The sequence below is a fragment of the Ornithodoros turicata genome, chromosome 10 (genome assembly GCF_037126465.1).
Source record: "Ornithodoros turicata isolate Travis chromosome 10, ASM3712646v1, whole genome shotgun sequence".
Classification (NCBI taxonomy): Eukaryota; Metazoa; Arthropoda; class Arachnida; order Ixodida; family Argasidae; genus Ornithodoros; species Ornithodoros turicata.
In genome coordinates, this window is record NC_088210.1 from 14384745 (window position 1) to 14407080 (window position 22336).

Genomic DNA, 22336 nt, shown 5'->3' on the forward strand with positions numbered 1-22336 from the left:
TCGATACGGTGGGTTCGGGTGCTGCTATCGTCTAGGCATACAATACATATACAATATTTATATAGGTATAGGTAGGTAGGTATACAGGTACAATATTTATAGGTATACAATATTGTCACGAAGCGAAATGGGCCGGCGAGTCGTCGAATAAACAGCAAACGGTTTATTAGACTACTTGATAGCAAAAGCATAAGAGTGATAGCTCTCTGAACACAACTGAGTCTAAAGAATGCTCCAGCCTTGAGCGCATAAGAATTTAAGTGTCGCGCCGAAAAGTCTAGAAACACCACGTGCACCAGTTATTATTATTATTATTATAGTTCGTATGAGGGTACAGAGGGAGGGGGAAGAATACAGTGAGGCCCGGATTCTCGCTCCGCCCTGAGGGTTAAGTGCACGCGCAGGGGCCCTTCGTCCATTCACGAAGCATGGACAGAAGGGCCCCTTCGCGTGCGCTTAACACTGAGGGCGAACCGAGAATCCGGGCATGAGGGTCACGTGGATTGCAATGGCTGGCATTGCCAGCAAGAATTGGAGTAGGCTTTTTCCTTCGACGCTTAGCTTTGTCTGCAAATTTTAATGTTCGGCGAACTTTTGCTAGCACACCTAGCAAAGTCTGTCACCTGTCACAAAGTCACCTGTCTGTTGGTATAAGTGGCTGCCAAGTTCCCATCCCATCCTCCAGGTGATGCTTAACGCGACGATACAGGTCCGCGTAGGCAACGCCCACCAAGTCACTGGTATTGGACAGAAGTGTCATAACTGTAGTCTTTATACCAGCGAACATGCACACGGGACAGACGCGACCAGACGAGACTTCCGTTGTGCAACTGCTCTTGGCTTGCTTGCATTTTGTTTGTTGACCTAGGTCTGGCTTCGTGCGCCTATGTGAACCAGGAGAGTAGCATTGCTGCAGAGCCTGCCTGTACCTGCCAGGCCATCGGAAACTTATACGCCCTGAATGCCGGTAACGCCATCCGGTCTTTCCTAACGGCATCCTAGCGTTCTTTCTGTAACATTCGCTCAACTCTCTCATGGTGGCGCTGCCAGCGGAGCCGAGATATGAAGGCTTCCACAAGAAAGACACCAGAACAAATTACTATCGCATATATTTTATAAATATGAATTGCTTGCAGTGAATTGCTGCTAAGATCTTAGAGGTGTCTTCACCTGCAAAGGAAGTGAAATATTCCGTGAGCAACAAACATTCAGTTTCAAGATTTATCGCACTCTAGTAACAGAACTGGACGTTCCTGGACAACCAATATTCCGAATGACATCGTTGTCTCTCCTGATCTGTCCTGACATGGGGAAACTTTACGCAAATGTGTCCAAAAAAGGCATACGCCTCCTGTTTTCAATAAGACGGGAAGTGGAACGATATGACGAGCGGCTTCCCGGCGGTCGTGTTACGTGGCGAAGTGTTGAGTGTACGGTGAAGTTCTGCTTTTTAAGAGTGCACCGTCAGGAACCACCAGAAACTTACCTTAAAAGCGCTACTCATTCCCAGCACATCGGTGTCTCCTCGAAGGTACAGGAGCCTGTACTTGCCAACCAACAGTAATCCATGCGAGCTAAACAGAACGCGGTAAAAGTTGGGCTCACTGTTGTGCCCGTCCGACATGCCTTCTTCCACCATCATAGCCTCGTCTCCGCATATGGCCTGCATCCAAGGGGACGAGCTGTTCCCCGTCGTTTCGCCGGCCACTTCTTCAGAGATGCTCTTCAAGCAGGACTCCCTACGTCCTCTGGGAATGTTATGAGTACCGCTGCCAGGACTCTCTTCGGACATCCAGTTCACTGACGCGTGGTCACTTTTCCTCCTCCCAGAAGAAGGTTCTTCTGGCGGGGACGGTGACATCAGTGACGACGGAGTGGGTGATCTCGTGGAACACGGCGACGACGGGGATGTAATGGTCGACGGCGTTGCCGTGCACGGTGAGGCCGGACTCGGAGGGCTGGGCTTCTCGTCGTCCGAGTGGCCCGTACGGATGAAATGCCGAGACCTCCCGGTGCTGTGTGTGGTTGATTGACGTTGGGGAAGATTTTTAGTATATGGAAGTATGTTGGAGGGGAGGCTGTCCAAGGGTCGTGTCGATGCCCAGACGTATGAAATGTGGTCTTCGAGACTTGTGAAGTTGTCCTGGAAGAAAGACAATCGCTTCGTACAGCAGTTCGTACAACTGAATATAAGGAACACGCAAGCAGGTTTCAAGCAAGGACCCTGCACTCCAAGGCCAACCACTGCATGAGGTGCTCTACCCACGACTATGTCATAGGCACCCCTTTCCTGGGCCACATTGGAAGCTATAGCGGTGGCGCTACTGGTCGGCCCGGTTATTGCTTCCTCAATTTCTGCAATACTTTGTACTCCGGCTTACCTTTGCATTTCTGTACAAAGGGTGGAAAGTAGATTATCATCATCACTCCACACTCTTAAAAATGAACTTCACCGCATAGCACGCTCCTAGCAAACCATTATCTCAAATGATATCGTTATCTGCACTGATTTGTTGAAAACGGGGGGCGTACGCCTTTTTTGTGACACTTATGCTGTTCATAATTGTCACAAAAAAGGCGTACGCCTGCCGTTTTCAACAAATCAGGGCAGATAACGATATCATTCCAGATGACGGTTGGCTAGGAGCGCGCTGTGCGGTGTACGTATTTTCATAAGAGCTGTTGCTATAGTCTGCTACGCTAGTGGTACATCCACTTCTGCGCGTTCAAAATTCGAATTTCCATTGTCCAATCATACTGCTCATCTCGCGGGCCGGTGAGTCGCGCCCCTAGCGGATCGTGCGGACGGGCTCCTCATAGGGTTTGGCGATTATGGTCTTTAGTAGGCCGTGGCCTCACCAGATTCCGGCCCATAGAAGATAGCGCGCAAGTGTATGCAATGCATTCTGGGCAGGCCCTGCTCACACGTCATTGCAGACGTCACCAACCTCGTGACCACAGAAATGGCTGCGCCCATGATCAGCTACCAACCCGCTCGTTTTCGCCCTCGCTAGGTAGTTTCATCCAATATCCTCTCAATCCTCTCAGTGATTTACGAAGGTGGCATCGTACCTCTGACCACTGCTAAAGACGTGATAACGACACGTACGTCGGTGTAGTGGACCACGATTGCCCTCTGAGAAGTACGGCATAGTTTACACCGACGAAATACGTTCATGCTGGAGGGATATGTCGGCGAGCTCTAAAACGGAAACTGTGGCCAGATGACCTCAAAATTATGGTGCGTATGACATGTGACCACAGGACATAATGGGGATGTTGCCACAAGTGACAGCTTCTTCCAAAAAGGAAGGCGTATATGATCACTGTGGTTGTCACTACCGATTTGTGGAGGAAGTCTGAAGCGTGACCGTGAAGCCCTTTTGTAACCATTTGCAAAGTGAAGGAATGTTTGGTCGGGAGGATGGTTAGATTAAGAGCGTGCGGGATCAGTCGCTGAACATTTGTTCTTTGACAGTTAAAATAAAACTTCCCACTCTGTTAGCCAGTTTTCGCAACAATGTCTCGTGCGATTTGCTAGAAATAGGAGACGTCCGCCTTTTCTGGACACTTCCCATTCACATGAATTGTCCAAAGAAGAGTACACACCACCAACAAGCCCGGATAGAGAATATCACTATTCCCATGCAATGTCAGTTGACTCCCTCGTGATGCTACGCGGCGAAGTTCTGCTTTAACTGCGTGTCCTGTACAGATTATCGAAGATCGTAATTTGTGCACCCAATTCCACTCACCGTGCATTCACACGAGCGACATCCACAGGGAAGATTCTAGTGGAAGTAAAAGCAAAAAACTGCTCGCGGAGTTCCGTCCCGTGCTATTTTGATCATTCACGAGGTACCGGAATATAGGGAGTGGCGTATTGTACACTTAGCAGACGGCACTGCCTTTTCCCTGTCGTCTGCTACGGAATATCTTGTTGACTGTGAAGGCACGACGTTGAGCACTGGTGCTCCCGTGACAGCAGAAAGCAATGACGTTTTTCGCATCTTCTGCTGGGGTATACTGGGGAATGTCGTTCGTGTGAACCCGCGGCCAATTTCCTATGTGCTTACCCTATACAGAGCCACCCAGTCTGACGAGAGAACTTCTGTTCCCGGACTAGTGTAGTACCAGGCGAAGCAGTCCTGGTTTATGGTCCAAGGAGTCACAGGAAAGAAGAATACCAGGGGGTGCTCCGGTTGGGAAAAAACCTGCGGAAAACGCGGACAAATGTTAGAAACGCAGTCTCAACTTTCTGTTGCGAACCTTCACGGTGAAATACCCAGAGACTGGTTTGTGGTCACTCTGGAGGTACAGGTCGTGACTGTCGTATTTATGCTGAGTCACGTTGAATATAGAGGCGCAAGTATCTCGCCTGAACCGGTAGAGAATCCTGTCCGTCCAAGCTGGCTTTCGTCTGCTGCAAAGCGCATAGATGCAAAATCTCATTGAGACAATGACATTCAAATATTACGCGCTCTAAAAACTTCACCACATAACACGTTCCACCGTGCATAACAGCCCACCTCTGTCCCGGATGGCGTCGTTCTCTCCTCTGAAAGGCGTACTCCTTTATGTGACAATTACCGCAAACACGTAAGTGCCACAAAAAAGGAGTACAGCGTCTGTTTTCAGAACAGAACCTCAGCACTTAACATGATGAGGGCCAACCATTGCACAGAATACCGTTCTCACTCCCAATTGGTGGAAAGCGCGGGGCGTACGCACTTTTGCGACAATTAACAGCTTAATAAGTGTCACAAAAAGGCACACGCCTCCAGTATTTAACCAGTCGGGGTCAGAACGATGTCATTCGCGATGGTGGTTGGTTAAGGGCGTCCTATGTGGTGAAGTTCTGTTTTTAGAGTTCCACAGGAGTACACAGGTTAGTGGAAATTATCTCGAAATCTGTAATTTTACTATCGCCTGCATATCACCTAATTTCTGCATATTTTTTACTGAAATTAGCTTTCATCATGTTGGACTTAATTTTCGTCATGTTAGACGACTGTTACAGGAATAGGACGTGTTGGTAGAATGAGTACCTGATGACGTCATACTTCTCAGAACAAGAAATTGATTTTACGGTACTTCCGCTTCACACATCATAAAAGTCACAAGGGGAGACACTAGAAGAAAGACAGAGAGTAATGACGGAGAGCAAAGGACACGTGTGGGGGTGATAACTCCTTTCAGCATCGAAGTCTGGGAGGCGCCATGATCGATACCGTGGGTTCGGTCACAGCCTTTTTATGCGTAACGCCAGTCCGCTTCGGCACCCTGGTATCCAAGTCGTGCTTCCCTCCGCGGACCGCGGTAGGTTCGACAGCGGCACAATCGTCGCAGGGATTCAACGACAAAGGAAAGGGAATTCTCACCTGAAATCATATCCGGTGCTATCAATGGTGCACTTGTAGGTGGGCGCAAATGTGATATCCTTTTCGGAGAATTCGTGGAATGCTCTACCCGTGCTTCGAACCTTTGATAACTATCCAACGAAAGGAAACGAAAGGAAAAACTAATTAACGGAAGGGGACTTCACGGCGAACGGCCAAAAAGGGAATTTGTGTGTAGTTTAAACACACCTGATCGTTCTGTAAGAGAGGCTGGACTGTTCCATTCTCAATGGCCGTTCTGATGTCATCCATGGACAAGCCATCCAGCCGGAAATTGAGATCCCCAAACCAGAAGGCGTAGCTACCGGACAGGGCGACACGTGTATTTCGAGGCGAAAAATGTAACCATGGGACTTACTCGTGGGTCAGGATGTTGTTAGCTTTCGCACCTTCGAATGTCTGCTTATCAATGATAGCATTGTATTCCTAAGAAAAAAGAAAAGAAAACGTGTGTACTCAAATATTCAGCATTACATTTTGTGCCATTCATGCAAGTCCACGGTATACCCCAGAGATCAAGTCACTTGGTCTTGAGAGAAAAAGGGAGAAAAAGAAAACAAAAAGCGCAATGCTTTCTAGCGAATTCAAATGCTCGCGATCTAGATTTACCAGTGTAGCTAAAGCGACGCTTGCTATTGGTCTCCTCAAACGATTTCCCCAATCACCATGAAGATTGTTTCAGAAGACCAATGGGACACTGCTCCGTATTGTCGCGCTTCTTCAGAAGACAGTTTCGGTTTCGCTCGCGCTTAAGTCGCGAACTACGTTCCGGAATCCCGTTCCCTTTGAATTCTTGTCAAGGTAACAGAATCTTAATTCCTCAGGGAGAAATTTTGGCACTTTAGTGCCCCTTCGATGACTACTCGAATTATGCATACTTCACCACATAGCATGCTCGTAGCCAACCATCCTCCTGAATGATGTTCCTTCCCCCGATTTCCTGAAACGGGAGGCGTACGCCATTTTTGTGGCATTATGCAGTTAATTGCCTGAAAAATGGCGTACACCCCCTGTTGGTACAGATACACGGGTGCATCAAATCAAGGGAGACAACGTTGTCACTCGGGATGATGGTTAGATGGGAGAATGCTATGCTCTGAACCCCTGAAGCATAGCCGGCATGATGACTCCACCGCATAGCATCATCATTATCGAATGATATCGTTATCTGCCCTGATTTGTTGAAAACGGGGGCGTACGCCTTTTTTGTGACAATTATGAACAGCATAAGTGTCACAGAAAAGGCGTACGCGCCCCGTTTTCAACAAATCAGGGCAGATAACGATATCACTCAAGATGATGGTTGGCTGGGAGCGTGCTATGTGGTGAAGTTCATTTTTAAGAGTGTATGCGGTGAACCTCTGTTTCTAGAGCGTAGCAGCGGGTGAACTTACATTGATACGCTGCGCCAGTTCGGTTTCGTGAGCAGCGAGATGACAGTTGACAAAGCACATGGAGCAGCCGTACATGACCATTCGCACGGTCACGCTGCCCTTGTTACCCCAAACGCCGCCAAGACCAGTCCTGGTGTAGGTGGACATGCATCCCCTTAGGTGTACCAGGTGTTCACGCTTCGTGAATACGGTCAACACTAGTCCTTGGAGTCTTACGTGCTTGATCTGTGCACGTGACGGTCTTACCACCTGCCGGTGACCACACAAGGGAGTCTTTACCTTTACGTAGCGGTACTTGCGCAGAACTGCCCTAACAGCCTGTATCCACGGTTCCTCAAAGAAGGCCTGCCTCAGCAGACACTGAGGCCTGGCGCTCACTTCTTGAAATCTGCGACAGAACACAACATATTCATGCCTCTGCTCTGATGGCACCCGTGTTAGCGGAAGAATCGTCGTTCCATGTGCAATGTACTGTATGACAATAAGGAAAACATCTATCAACTTTCTAGCTTTCTTCGTTGCCCTCCGTACAGGACTGCGGTCCTAACTGTGAGAGAGGACTCATTACTCCACTTAACCACATTACCACCACACTCTTACAAATGAACTTCACCACATAGCACGCTCCTAGCCAACCATCACCCCGAATGACAACGTTCTCGCCCAAGATTTGTTGAAAACGGGAGGAGGAGCCTATTTTGTGCCATTATGCACGGCACAAAATAGGCTCCTCCTCCCGTTTTCAACAAATCAGGGGCGAGAACGTTGTCATTCGGGACGACTCTAAGAGTGCAGTAATGGGGAGGAGCATCACCCCTAGCGATGAAACTCCCGCATTCATTATCACACCATAAAGTTGTTTTCTTTGTGGCCTTACGTCTCGGAATTTCACTGCATGGCACGCTGTGCGCGAGCCACGGCTTCGAACGAGTAAGTTTGAGTAAGTTTGAGTAAGTTGATTCTCGTTTGAGGGGAGATCTGGACGCCGCCCATTTTCGACAAATCAGGAAAGAGACCGATATCATTCTGAATGATGATTGGTTTTAGAGATGTAGCAGCTGGAAAGCCTTTTCGAAACCAGAATATCGGGTCATTACATTTATAACGTTACAGGGGAAGTAAATTTACAGGGCCTAGATTATTCGCAGTGGTGAAAGTAGTGAGAGCCCGTTCCATAAATTCACGGCATAACAAGCTTCAAGGCCAATCAGTATTCAGAATATATCTGTCTTGACATGCTCAGGGAAATGGGCGTACGCCTTTTAAACCCAGCGCGACAAGTTATACATAGCGAACACTTATATACACTTATATACAGCGAACACTTTTTTAATACGATGGAATTGATGTTCTAAGGCTGGAGCACAGAAGAAAGGACAAACACACAGAGCCTCAGGTCCCTAAGAACAATGAATGAAGAAAGAAGGAAGTCACTGAAAAGGTTAGCCCAAAAGATGTCGAGTCCTGCAGCTGGCTAACCTTTTCAGTGACTTCCTTCTTTCTTCACTTATTTTTAAATAGCTAGAAAAATTCCGGTAAAACGTGCGAACAGTCTTGTGGGAAATGATCCCCCGATTGGGGCCGTACGCCCTTTTTGTGTCAATTGGATATACGATAATTGACACAAAAAAGTTTACACTCTCTTCGAATCAGAAGCAATAACTATCATTCGTGGCAATGGTTGGCGCACAGCGTGCTATGCGGTGAAGTATGCGGTTTTTAGAGTGTAGGAAGGAGATAGGCTATTGGGTATATAAAAAGGTCTGATTCTTTGTAGTTGCAAGATTTATCGAAAAAATTGACCGAATGGTAATCTACATCCACACTTTTTAAAGTGTATTCTGTCTTTCAGTGATCGCACATGCCGCTAACTAGTTTCGTTACAAACCCCGCACTTCATCTTAGACAAGACAATAGACAATGTATTCGTGTCACAATAAAATGCAACGACATCAATTAAATGATTAGTGGGACAGATTAAAGGAGATGAACAAGGAATAGAATAGACGCACCCTATGGCATACATGTCTGGTAGAGACTCGGGGAGCACTGGAGGATCAAGGCCTAACGCAGAATGCAGATCTTCAATTGGGCCCCGGCAGACTACGTTCCACGTCATGATGTATACCCTAATGAATAGCGACAAAATAAATCGAGTCAATGTCAGTATATATAGTATTGCGGCCCACCTGAACTCCTTGATGGCGACCGACGATTCAGATGTCATTGACCCAAGCCGGCATCGACAGCGAAAGTACTTGGAAAACCTTGTTGCGCTCTCTTCAGGACAGGGCATGTGAAGGCTACTTGGTGTCACAATGACACCGTATTGGAATGATTTCTTCGTCGTTACATATTCGAATATAAGCGTGCGAAGGGTGTCATTGTTGGCAGACTGCAACCGCTCACGATGTGGCACTGCAGTTTGCGGAACGATGGTTGGAAGCCAGGAAAAAAGGAGATAAGGTCAGCGGATTCTACGAATGGGAAGCTAGAATTCCTTAAAGGGGCGGTAAATTACTACACTCTTAAAGATGAACTTCACCACATAGCACGCTCCTAGCCAACCATCAGCCCGAGTGACATCGTTCTGTCCCTTGGTTTTTTGAAAACGGGAGGCGTACGCCTTTTTTTTTTTACACTTATGCCGCAATGTGAATTGTCATAAAAAGGCGTACGCTTCGCGCTTTCCACAAAACGAGAGGGATATCACTTAATATCAATATCACTCTGTACATTGGTTGGCCTTCAGCGTGCTATGTGGTGAAGTTCATTTTTAAGAGTGTATGAACTAAATTCTGCTTTTTATTCAACGTGCATAATTAGTACGCAGGATATGAACCGATTATGCAATATTATGCAAAAAATTGCTTTTCATCTCACTCTAAAAACTAAACTTCACCGCACAGCACGCTCTGCGCCAACCATTTTATTTTATTTAGTACGCGGGGACGTTCACTATATACTCGCAGACGACAGTTGGCTGCCCATGCGGCTGGTGGTGGCTCGTCTCCTTGGCTACGACCGCTGAAAGCACATTCGTGATTGGCTACGGCCGTTGAAAAAACAGTCCTGATTAGCTGTCTCTTAGTTACGTCGCGTCGACGAGCTTTTTATATCTAGGTGGTGTTGACTTATTCCTACACTAGCCCGGTGGTGGTAGTGGTAGTGGTGCAACCATATTCAGCACTTGCTCTCTCGATTCCCACTCTTGGCTTTTTTGTGCTTGCTCTCCGCACAGATATTCGGTGACGTCACGGGGGATGCATGGTCTCTCTGTGCGCACTATCTCTGAGTCAACCTTCGTTGAATGCGGATGCGTCAGGCTTGTTCCTTTCGGATTCCATCAAAGGGAACAGAGTCCGGAGCAGAGCACCCTGCTGGTTGGTGGTTACCCCTCATCCAGAGCGCCCTCGCCAGTAACGCAAGCAAGCAGTCCGCGGCAACGGTTTCTAATGCAGGTGACAACGAGGTCTCGAAGAGGTGCTAGTGGTACTCATAGAACACATTCTACATACGCTCTATAAGAAAAAAGTGTGTGAAAAGGTGGTAACTTAAGTTCAGGTCAACCTTTATCAGATACCAAGATAAATTATCATATATCCAAGTTCCTACAAAGAGGCGTACGCCCCCTCTCGTTCACCGAATCATAAGCGGTAACCCTGTCATTCGTGGCAATGGTAGGCGGACAATATGCTATGCGGTGAAATTCTGTTTTGTGAGTAAGGTAGCAGGCAGAACTTTGCAACCTTTTAGGCACAACATATGCGACAACAATTACCTCTTAAAGGGTGTGACTACTCAACCCTTTCTTTTTTTTTCCTGAGAGTGTACCAGACATTCGGTCTGTAGTATACAAAAGGGGCACTGAAATTTTAGAACACAAAAAGGTGCGTTTAATAGACGTTTTATTGCATAAAAATTGACGTCAAGCACTGTAACTGCCACGAACATGAAGACTAGCAATCAGGCGAGCCGTCTGATCAGCTTGATGCGTTTGAAAGGTTCTGGTCTGCGAACAGGAATGCAGCTGGAACCTTGGCTATCTTCCTGCTCAGCATCAAAAAGAGCCCAGCCGATGGTTCCGTTGCCTATCTCCTTCCGGGTGGCAAGCACCTGTCGTTAAGCATGTAACCAGTTATAGTCGACGGAATATTGACCGCGTCTAATATCACAACACAGTATACACAAATCGCCATTAATATAACCTCACAGGAAGCAGATCACAAAGGAGTAACTCTCTTCCTTTTGTGAACTAGATGCATTGTCACCACTGGTCTCTCTAGAGATTGGGGACTATGAATGTCAGAGTGGGAACTGCACTTCACGCGTTGTCCTCACGCAGTGCTATGTACAGATTCTATGTGCGTGGCTGGAACTACTTCGACTTTTAACTGATACGTTAAGTTGTAAAATCTTTGCGACTTGCGTATAGGGCACAATTTGTCAAGAAAGAACCACAAAGCACTTCATATGCTGTAGCAAGAAAATTATATAATGATATTGCATTGTTCCCTCAAATTCCAGCAACGAACATGTTTACGTACACCATTGCATTCGGGGGACCATTTGCGAAGTTTGGGGACTTACTTGCGGTACCAGGGTCAGGAGACAAAAATTTACACGCTAGGTGAAGGTGTAATCACTTCCCAATTTATCACTTTTGTTTCTCAGGGAGTATAAATCGGAATAGTATATGTCGAACTCTTTTCAAAAACACAACAGAAAAAGTCGTCCGTCGTCTCAGGTATCTGTCACTGGCTGAAAACGTTGCGAGTCTCGCAACCATGTGTGGCGGACGGCGCCATTTTTATTTTTCCCGTCTGCTCGTCTAGTGTGCTTGTTGCTGGCACTCCGTTGCTTTGCTGACCCAGTTATGGTGGACCCAGTTGTGCTGTGCGTTGCCTGTCTCTTGTGCCTGTTATTGTTTTGCTGCATCATAGCCTGCTTTAGTACCCTGGTATGTTTGCTGACCCTTTCGCCGCATTCTCAAAAGAATTTAATAGGGAGTTCAGAATACGGTGCCTGAAACGCAAGCGCTCTGCACGCAGCGAACGCAGAGTTATGCGCTCGCGTTCCACGCTTGCAGGTTGTCAACGTAGACTCCGGTTTCTACTGCACATGTCCTTCCATGAAAACAAACTGGACACGTTACAGATAATCACTAGTTAGCATTGACCATTAGCACCTCACTGCTCACCTTGTGTTTCAGTGACGTAACAGTTTCGTAGGAGCGAGTTTCATTGGTTACCGGGTTGACATCGAAGACGATTGTCTCGTATTGGCTGTAGCGGTTGGGAACAGCACGTTTCGGTTTGCATCCCTGCATTTCATATTGAATTAGTGCTATTGCAACGCAAATGTCATCGAGGCGAGAGTCTCGATCATTCCCAACAGTTCTCGTAATCTGGTCACTATACGGCTGCCTGACTGTCGAAGCTAGGGCACGTTTTGTGAAGTCACCGAAGGCAAAGCCCGTCGCGATGCAGACTTCGCGATGTGCGCTACGCGCTTCGTGTTACGGGCGCTTGGTGTCGCGCCCATCAGAAGAGAATTTCAACGCAGACGACACTCCCTTCTGCATATCGTCTGCGAACTAAAAAGGATTGATGTGTCAAGGAATTCTGCGTCGGCCTGGAAGCGTGTGATCTTCACTGACGGTACTTTTTTTTTTTTTTTGTCATTGAGGGCAGTTGATTTATAATGCGAGATCAAAACAAATACGATTTTTTTTATCGCGTTGTTGCATTTTAATGTCGAAACACGCGTAAGTTCACCACTTACCTGGTGATAGGGCGAATTAAGTGCATGGGTACATCGTCCACCCAGGGTCGGAGGAGACGCTATGGAGTTTGACCCCCGGTAGGACACCACAGCCATCGTCACCGATATCATCATGAGGTGACGGGACCGGTCGTATTTCACGTGGCGGATAAGGTCGAGCGCAGCACTCTGAAACGAGAACGCCTCTCCGTGTTTACGACACCAGTTGTTGTGAAGGCTTAGTTATTTTTAGTATCCTAATTGCATACCGCAAGATCTGTTAAGATAAATAACGATTATTTTACTTGTTTGCTCTAGAAAGTGCACAAGCAACAGTTTGAAGCATGTGGCCGCAGTACGTTGTGACATGGAGGCGTTATACACTCGCATGAGCCAATCACAGATCTCTTTAGGTTTGTGGTCGGTGTGTAGCTGTAGATAACGCGGTTTGATAAAGATGGAGAGTTTTAAAATGACAATAAACAGGTATACAACATGCACTTTTTTCTAACGTAGTGTGATAAGTTGTCTACGGTGAACGGTTTCCAAAAAATGCTGTCGCATAAGAGTAAATAATGGCTCTAACCGACCGAAAATTCACTGCACTCTTTCGCGCTCGTGCCCCGCCCTGTAATGCCGTGGCGACAATAGCCACACGTCATTTTGACGTCACGCACCATCAACCATTCGAAATGCGGGACGCCTATACATTGGTTTTGTTGTAATGTCGGGTAGTGAGGTCAATTCTAAACATCTTTCCACTTGCCAATCCCAAGGTAGCCAGATCAAACGGTACCAAAAGCCCACAATGTTCCGTTTCATGTGCGCACTATGTTTTCAGTGCTGTATTGCTCCGCGAGGTCACCGCGATCTTCCCGGAACCGGTTCCTTCGCGAGCAGCAGCTCGCCTCAGTGGGGCCCGTCATTGGCTAGGAGAGCCAAATTTCCCCCACCCTCCAGCGCCTGGAATGCGGTGTTGCTATACGTTGGAACGTTGTGAGGTAATCCGATTCCAGGGATGAAGGAGAGATTCACGCGGATTATGCTCTTTGAAATTTGGAACTCCGGCAAGCGCTAAGAGCACTGTGAGGAGGACAATATCGCGCTATTTTCTAGCGCCATACAGCAAATCGCTATATGTCGGAACAGGCCTTTAGCACATCGGAAGGTGTTCACGATAACAGTACCGAAAACACAAAAAGCCAATCGCCTTCTTTCTTTGAAGCAAGTGACATCACAGTGCTAACCTTGGATTTGATAACTTTCTTTCCCCTATCGTTTTCGTAGAATTCTCCCGGTGTGACGTCACTCGCTCCAAAGAAAGAGGATGATCGGCTTATCAAGTTTTCGGAACTGTTATCGTGAACACCTTCCGATGTATACTAAAACTCCCTAATGCTGCAGCATGTCTCGACTTTGAGCGGTTCTGCATAGCGCGCTCCGTCCTCTCCGTCCCTCTCGTCCCGGAGCCTCTGCTAAACGGTTTTCTAAGCCAAGAGAGCTTTGAGTGTACACGTGACGTGTGTACGTGACGTGTGCAAAGCGCTTCTACGTCACTGAATGTTTGTTTCCGGTAGAGCCGTCGTCAGCCGCCAACAGGAGGGGAGGGTGGAGAGCGCGAGAAGCACTCCGACTTGTGGGTAGGGGCACTGGGTATAGGGGTATACGGGAGCGCCACACTCCGCAAAAGGGGGTGTCCTCGGTGAGTAAAAAAGGAGCGCGCTCCATGCGCTCTGGAGCCGCTACTTAACGAGCCTTTTGCCTTGTAATGGTTGAAAGGAGCAAACTATAGGGAAGGTCGAATGAAAAAGTGCGAAGCAGACAGTTTACCATCGTGGGCATCGAGCTATCATTGAAAGAGTCGGCGTTCCAGGTGGCTGTCGGTTGTGGGACACAGGGACCTTTTGGGGAAGCACTCACGTGGGTCATAGCGATGAAGATATCCACCGTCCTGGAGAATAAAAATAAACGAAGCCACTTGAGTTAACAACATGGATCGAAGCGGGATTACGTACCGTATCACTCGCTGGACGGCGTTGCTGTACCGTGCTCTGTTCGAGGGCTGATCCAGGCCGAGGAACTGTCCTCCCAGAAATAGCATAGGAAGATAAAGTACTCGTCGCAGACGACGCTTCATGGCCTGCAGAAGAACCCGGGCCGACATTTTTTATAAGAACTGTCTGCGTATCGGTCTTCTACCAGTTATGAACTAACGTTTCACAGACCACCTGCATTCACTGAAAGACGTCTCACTTAAAGAGCGAACAAACAATAGATATATACAATTTTGCGTCTGGCTTTTGAGTTTTTTTCTGGAGCGTTGTCCAGAGGTTATAGGGGGTTCCGCGGACCTTATCCTGAAGTTCCGTAAACGCGAGACTGCCGAGTTCCCGAATGTGAACACGTGATTGTGCACCAAAGCTCGCTCTACACTCTTAAAAAAAGGGTGTACTTTAACTCATTTTTTTTGCCCACATATATAAAACCCTGTTTCGAGAGTAATTGTACTCTCCAAAAGGGTGTTATACATGTGGAAAGGAAAGGAGTTAAACTACACCCTTTTTTTAAAGAGTGTAAGCCAGCTTTGGAATCCCGCCGTACCCGACATGTCATAAGAGCAGACGTGTGTGAACATGCGTAAAGAGCAGACCTAGCAGCTATTGTGTATCAAGTCTGCACCTTATAGTAACGTACCTTATCGAAAGCTGGACCTGATTGACAGAGAAATATCAGGTACGCCAGCGAATTATTCCTGCTGTTTTATAAGGTACCGGTTTCAGCAATGCCGGCGGAATTTTATACAGGACACGCTGTCATTTTATGAGACACAGTATGTATGTACGTACGAAGGGCACCTCTTAAGCAACTTCTCTTTAAGTAACGGGATAAAGTATAACGTATAAAATGTACTTTTTTTGTGCAAGAAGGTAGGAACGTTTTAAACGCTACAGAGCATAGGAGTGTCGGTTCGATCCTGAAAATGGCGCTGGCACCATCGCTATAGTTCCCTGGTATAACATAAGCTGAGAACAGCACAGTCCTATACATACCGTTTTCAGCGCTTCCGGTTTTGGTGCCAAAACGACATATATAATTCTGCATGGCGGCTGGTTCCGAGCGTCCTCGGTCGCGGAAGGACCGGAAGTCTTCGTGGCACCGGAAGTTGTGGCGGGGGCTTGTTTATGTTTACCCGAGAATGCTATGTATACATAACATTCTCGGGAGAACATAAACAAGCTCCCGTCACAACTTCGGGTGCCACAAAGTGCTTCCGGTCCTTCCACGACTAAGGACGCTCGGAACCAGCCGCCATGCAGAATGATATCGTTCACTTCCCTGATCTGTTGAAAATGGGAGGCGTACGCCTCTTTGAGGCAATTTGAATTGCCGTAAAATGAGGAGAGAAACCGGATATCGTTTTGGCAACAAACCGGAAGTGGTGCAGAAAGGCATGTATAGACCAGTGTTTCCCAAACTTTTGGCGGTGACGGACCCCCGGAAGCGATGAGAACCAATTCACGGACCCCCCCCCCCCCCCCCCCCACACACACACACAGACACACACACCATCACAGCCAGTGCATAACCAGCAACCTCGTCAGCTGCTGCGTGCTTTCGATACAGCTTCAGAAACGATTTCGGACTAGTGTCTTCTTCTTGTTTGTAAGTGTGTGACGCGGACAAACGTGCATTGAGGGACTTTTCTATCAGAAATTAGAAGGCAGCCGTTGAAGCATGCTTGTAGCAATTTTGGAAGTTCTGGGTGTTTGGAAATCGGGCAGCATGTACGAGCGCGTGTTTGTGGGGACGAAAATCCTCACTGAAATGTGAGAGACGGTCGCGGACCCCCACGGACACTCTCGCGGACCCCCAGGGGTCCGCAGACCACACTTTGGGAAACACTGGTATAGACGATCCGGTATACAGACTGAAAATCCGATGTTCCTCTTGACAACTAACCCTCATTATTCTCGTAATGTTTCTCAGTGACTGTTCCAAGCTCCGTCCAGAATCGAAGCTGAGGAAAAGGCCAAGCCCTCGCAGAACACACACTCCTCTCGTGCCCCTAATGGCACGTGCGAAGGCGGTTGTATTCAATGCACCGGGGTCGCCTACAGTATCCGGTGACAGAGCTGCCAGGTACAGTGTTCGGCGGGCGTGGCGGGACCGTCTGCAGAACACGGGAAGCCCATCCTGTACACGAGACACACCTAAGATCAAGCATGTGGAAATTATAGGATTGTCGGGCAGCACAAGGACCCGCATTTTATCATACTCTGCGCTGCTTGCACTACGACTTGTTTACGACATTCCATCGAAACTGCCCAAGCCCCGTCACCAAGCGCCATAAGCAGGATTTCGCACATTTAATTCAATTACAAATGAAACGTTTTTTTACGCGACGTTATGTTCTGTCATCTTTTTTTTTTCGCGTTTTTCTGTTGCATTTTTGCACTTTGTTCGCTTGTTATCTAGTCTATTGAGGTGTTCAGTTCGTAGTGATACCCTCTGACCACTGCACGCGGCATCGCACAGTGTTTTCTGCATCCAGAAAGTCGGACGCCACTCAAAAAAATCTCCAAATCACTTCAATGCAAATGTAGTTTGCTGTTGTATTTTCAAAATTTTCAAAATACCAACCACACGTTGTTTTTGTGTGCTTTCAGTGTGAAAAACATGTGACTTCACTACATTACATTCAACGTTCGCAGATGTGTTTATCGATGTGGACATCATCGGCAAAATGCCTTCACGGATACCGTCTGGCAGCTTCCCAGCTGAAGGCCGTATCCATATCTTAATGCCGTAACCCTAAAGGCCGTACATGTTCCCGTCTGACAGAGGTATTAATCCGAATTTTTTTTTTCGGATAGCCCCTCTGTACTCCTTTAGGTCCGTACAGTTCCATTCGCTGCCAGCGTGTCAATCGGAGCGCGTTCCGTAAGCTCTTGTCCAGCAATGTAACACAGTATACAAAGGAAGCACTCGATTTCCCGTTGATACTTATCCGAGTGTATCTTGCCGTCCCTGTAGGTGATGTTGTCGTAGATGAAAAAATCGCAGAGACCGTCTTCTGGGTAACTTCCAGCCGAAGCGTCGCGCCCCCGAAATATGCACGCGACTCGCTTGCCTTCCAGTTGCCCTTCACCTTCGTCGCCACATGAAATGACCCAGCATCGCGTGAACATATACATACACGTGTCCAACGATGTGACAGCTTCACTCACCGGTCACACGACGTCTCAAGGCGGAGTACGCTTTATTTGTCCGAAACTCAAAACCTGTGCGAAAGAAATCAAAGAGTAATTAAAGAGGAAAGATGGAAGTCATTGAAAAGGTTAGCCAGGCTATAGGACTCCAACCCACATCTTCTGGATTATCGGTTCAGGGCTCTAAAGAGTAATGCTCGTAATGCTTCGACGATTGATTTGTTTTCGTAGTTAGTCGCAGGTACAACAGAGAGTTCTAGTGGACCGTATACGCTAGCCCAGAGATGGAGAGGAAGCCCGCGGACATGCTTCGGCTCGGCTGTACAAGCGTACACTTTCAGTATGCATGTACACAGTGTATTATGCGTTACCAGATGCGCTACGGATAAATGCATTGTTGCGTAGTACATTCGGGTAATGAATAGTGCTAGTGCACTACGTTTTGCGGAATGAGTAACGTCATCAAATGCTAATTTTGGAGTTCGTAGTGGTAATTTAACGAATGAAAGGGATATATATATATATATATATATATTATATGGCAAATTATATATATATATATATATATATATAGTTGAAATAAATGGGAGACAGAAGACGAAAGTAGGGGAAGTAACAAAAAAGGGGTTTATTAAAACTTAAAAATCATAAAAGTTAGGGAGGATGTCTACGTTACGGCGGAAGCTCCGCCTTCTTCGGGACAAAAGAGCTAAATGTGGCCACGAGGCTGATAAGGGGCTTGAGAATGACGTGGTCGGTTGGGGGAAATTCCCGCCACCTGGCGGTTGTCAATTGGGGAAATTCCAGAGCGTTTTTGTGTTAGGTTCAGGAGTGGGGTCATCGTCCTTGTGGGTCAGTGGGGATTTTGATCTGCCTGAAACGAGAAAAGGCAACAGGGTCTTATCTAGGTTGTTAGACTTCTTATTGTTGACAGCATGCCAGGGTCCTCGTTAATGGCCGATCGGAATTTGTAAATTAGGTAAGATTCCCGTTGTTCCCGGGAGCGGTCGGAGGTAAAGTTCGACTGGAGAATAAAAACTGAGGCTTCGTTGATTGAATGTTCTGGTTGTTTGAAATGGCGTGAGACTGGAAGATTAGGTTTCTTGGTAACATGCGATCGGTGATTGTTGAATCTAATTCGGAAAGAAGTTTTTGTCTGACCCACGTATTGGGCCCGGCATGTGTTGCATTGGATTAGATAGATAACGTTGCATGAGTTACAGTCTACGTCTGCGTTGATCTTGACGGTAAAGTCGGAATTCGTACTTCTGACCGTTTGTGCGGTCTGCATTAACTTGCAAATCTGGCATCTCCTGCCATTACATGGATGACAGTCCGCCATGTAATGGCAGGAGATGCCAGATTTGCAAGTTAATGCAGACCGCACAAACGGTCAGAAGTACGAATTCCGACTTTACCGTCAAGATCAACGCAGACGTAGACTGTAACTCATGCAACGTTATCTATCTAATCCAATGCAACACATGCCGGGCCCAATACGTGGGTCAGACAAAAACTTCTTTCCGAATTAGATTCAACAATCACCGATCGCATGTTACCAAGAAACCTAATCTTCCAGTCTCACGCCATTTCAAACAACCAGAACATTCAATCAACGAAGCCTCAGTTTTTATTCTCCAGTCGAACTTTACCTCCGACCGCTCCCGGGAACAACGGGAATCTTACCTAATTTACAAATTCCGATCGGCCATTAACGAGGACCCTGGCATGCTGTCAACAATAAGAAGTCTAACAACCTAGATAAGACCCTGTTGCCTTTTCTCGTTTCAGGCAGATCAAAATCCCCACTGACCCACAAGGACGATGACCCCACTCCTGAACCTAACACAAAAACGCTCTGGAATTTCCCCAATTGACAACCGCCAGGTGGCGGGAATTTCCCCCAACCGACCACGTCATTCTCAAGCCCCTTATCAGCCTCGTGGCCACATTTAGCTCTTTTGTCCCGAAGAAGGCGGAGCTTCCGCCGTAACGTAGACATCCTCCCTAACTTTTATGATTTTTAAGTTTTAATAAACCCCTTTTTTGTTACTTCCCCTACTTTCGTCTTCTGTCTCCCATTTATTTCAACTATAATTACGTAGCCGTCCGATCCAACTCCAACTTCTCAAGATATATATATATATATATATATATATGCTGGAAGAAAGGGGTTCGGGCGACCACGAAATTAAATAGGTACTAACAAAATCTGAGGCAGACAACGAAGATGTATAGGAAGTAGGGAAAGGGGAAGTTATTTACTAGTGGAAAGTTAAGGGGGAGACAACGTTGCGGCGGAAGCTCCGCCTTCGTCATGACTACAATGCTACAATGACATCACAATCGGGAGGTCCCGCCACCTGGCGGCCATCACCGTAGATTTGTTTGTCAGATTTTGTTTTGCGCACCCTTGCAAGCCGTCCTTGCGTGCGCTGCGACTGCGCATGCCCAGTGGCAGAAACGTTACCTCGTAGCGTACGCAAGGCAACAGCGCACAATTCCACTAAGACTCCGTCTAATAAACGCGTAGAATGCCCAGTACGTTGTAGAATCGAAACAATCCTGTATACGCTATGCTTTGTACCGCATTGCAATGTGTTCGGACTTTTCCTCATAGTGTTTTGGGATGTGCGTCAATACAAATATTCTCAAATATAGAGAAATTACTATGATTATGGGCGACGCTTTAGAGACAACGATCATGCAAACTATTGACGACGAAGAGTTTTATGATGTGTGAGCGACTAACATAACAACGAGTAACGAACGAACCAAACTAACTGAAAGTTAGAATGATCAAGTTAAGTAGGACAAGTTAAGTAACGGTTAAATTTCATGTTGTCGATGATGTTTGTGATGAGAAGTTTTATCGCGCGAATTATATACTGACATCCTGGTAGAAATTTACTGTCAAATGGTCGTCGGGTCCAAAGCCACAATTGCAAATTACGTCTGTGTGGGAGATTGGATATGACACCTCGTGCAAAGGATTTTAATTAATAGAGCACAATATCGACAATAGTGACGCCATGTGAGAAGCCGTGGTTGCCAACTGTCTTCTTAACAGGGGTAACTTATCACATAGAAGAACCTAGTTTCCAGAGCGTCGACGCTGGGGCCATTAGCATGAACAATCATATATCTCCACGTCTTCGTTGGACAGCCATATCCCTCGCTGTTGATATGGGTGTCTTGCGTACACAAATTAGCATGCGTCTTACAGGATCGCGGTATTTTTAAACTGGCTATACGTAGCAAAAACAACTGTGATGTTGCCTGACCGTAGTTTTTCCATCCCAGTGCCACCATGACGACGATGACGCCAAACACAGCGAGAGTGCAGATAAACAGCAAGGACATCCACCAGGACCTGCCGGAAATGCGCTCCTGCTCCGCTCTGCACATATCATACGTTATTACTATAAACACTCACATCTCTCATCGTGGATTTCAAGGACTTGAAGGATTTCAAGGATTTTGATTTTCAGTTACACTGTTAAAACAGAACTTCACCACATAGCACGCTCATAGCCAACCATCATTCCGAATGATATCATTCTGTGTATCGATTTGTTGAAAATGGGAGGAGGCGCCTATCTGGGACACATTATCTTGTCCCAGATTAGCGCCTCCCCCCTGTTTTGAACAAATTAGAACACAATTATATTATTCGGAATCATGGTTGGCCAGGAGCGTGCTATGCGGTGAAGTTCTGTTTTAACAGTGTACATCAGGGCAGACTCTAAAAACAGAACTTCACCACTTCACCACACTTCACAACATAGCACGCTCTTAGCCAATCACCACCCCGAATGACATCGTTCGGTCCCCTGATTGGTTAAAACCGAGTGGCGTACGCCTCTTTGTGGCACTTTAGCAGTTACGCTCTAAAAACAGAGCTTCACCGCATAGCACGCTCCTACACTCTTAAAAATGAACTTCACCGTATAGCACGCTGCTAGCCAATCATCATCTCGAATTATATCGTTATCTTCCCTGATTTGTTGAAAACGGGAGGTGTACGCCTTTTTTGTGACAATTATCAACAGCATAAGTGTCACAAAAAAGGCGTACGCCTCCCGTTTTCAACAAATCACGGCAGATAACGATATCAATCGAGATGATGGTTGGCTTTGAGCGTACTATGCAATGAAGTTCATTTCTAAGAGTGTAGAATGACAACGTTCTCTCCCTTGATTTGATGAAAACGGGAGGCGTACACCATTTTTGTGGCAATTATGAACCGCATGATGCCACAAAAATGGTGTACGCCCCCCCCCCCCTCCCAATACCATTTTCAGCAAATCAAGGGAAAGAACGATGTGGCTCGTGATGATGGTTGGCTAGGAGTGTGTTGTGTCGTGAAGTTCACTTTTAAGAGTGTATATTAATCGTCACAAGAAGGCGTACGCCCCACGCTTTCCACAAATGATTAGTGACAACGGCATCACTCTGTGCAATGGATGGCCTTCGCCGTGCAATGTGGTGAAGTTCAGTGTGGTGTGGCCGTTTCATGCAATGAAGCAAACTTACTCGAGCGCTGAAATGAAAAGATAGTGAGTTATTG

The 22336-nt window shown here is 46.9% G+C and overlaps 2 protein-coding genes across 3 annotated transcripts; both read right to left on the reverse strand.

The window, feature by feature from the left end:
* Window positions 1-1093: 1093 nt before the first annotated feature.
* On the reverse strand, window positions 1094-9127 carry LOC135370138 (inositol polyphosphate 5-phosphatase K-like). 2 transcript variants are annotated; one of them, XM_064603828.1, is made up of 11 exons: window positions 8983-9127; window positions 8806-8922; window positions 7073-7181; window positions 6794-7018; window positions 5758-5825; window positions 5589-5700; window positions 5382-5491; window positions 4270-4423; window positions 4077-4214; window positions 1487-2143; window positions 1094-1170 (listed from the first exon to the last, which is right to left on the reverse strand). In XM_064603828.1, the coding sequence occupies exons 1-11, from the start codon at window positions 9087-9089 to the stop codon at window positions 1147-1149; spliced, it is 1821 nt and encodes a 606-aa protein (XP_064459898.1). In that variant the 5' UTR covers window positions 9090-9127; the 3' UTR covers window positions 1094-1146. The 2 variants fall into 2 exon arrangements, with proteins under 2 accessions (XP_064459898.1, XP_064459896.1); XM_064603826.1 differs by having other exon boundaries at window positions 6794-7181.
* Window positions 9128-10684: 1557 nt separating this feature from the next.
* LOC135370140 (uncharacterized) lies at window positions 10685-21189 on the reverse strand. Its single transcript, XM_064603830.1, has 9 exons — window positions 21051-21189; window positions 17785-17838; window positions 17564-17705; window positions 16517-16751; window positions 14572-14696; window positions 14387-14507; window positions 12578-12745; window positions 11994-12116; window positions 10685-10909 (listed from the first exon to the last, which is right to left on the reverse strand). The coding sequence occupies exons 1-9, from the start codon at window positions 21172-21174 to the stop codon at window positions 10760-10762; spliced, it is 1242 nt and encodes a 413-aa protein (XP_064459900.1). The 5' UTR covers window positions 21175-21189; the 3' UTR covers window positions 10685-10759.
* Between the last annotated feature and the right edge of the window lie 1147 nt (window positions 21190-22336).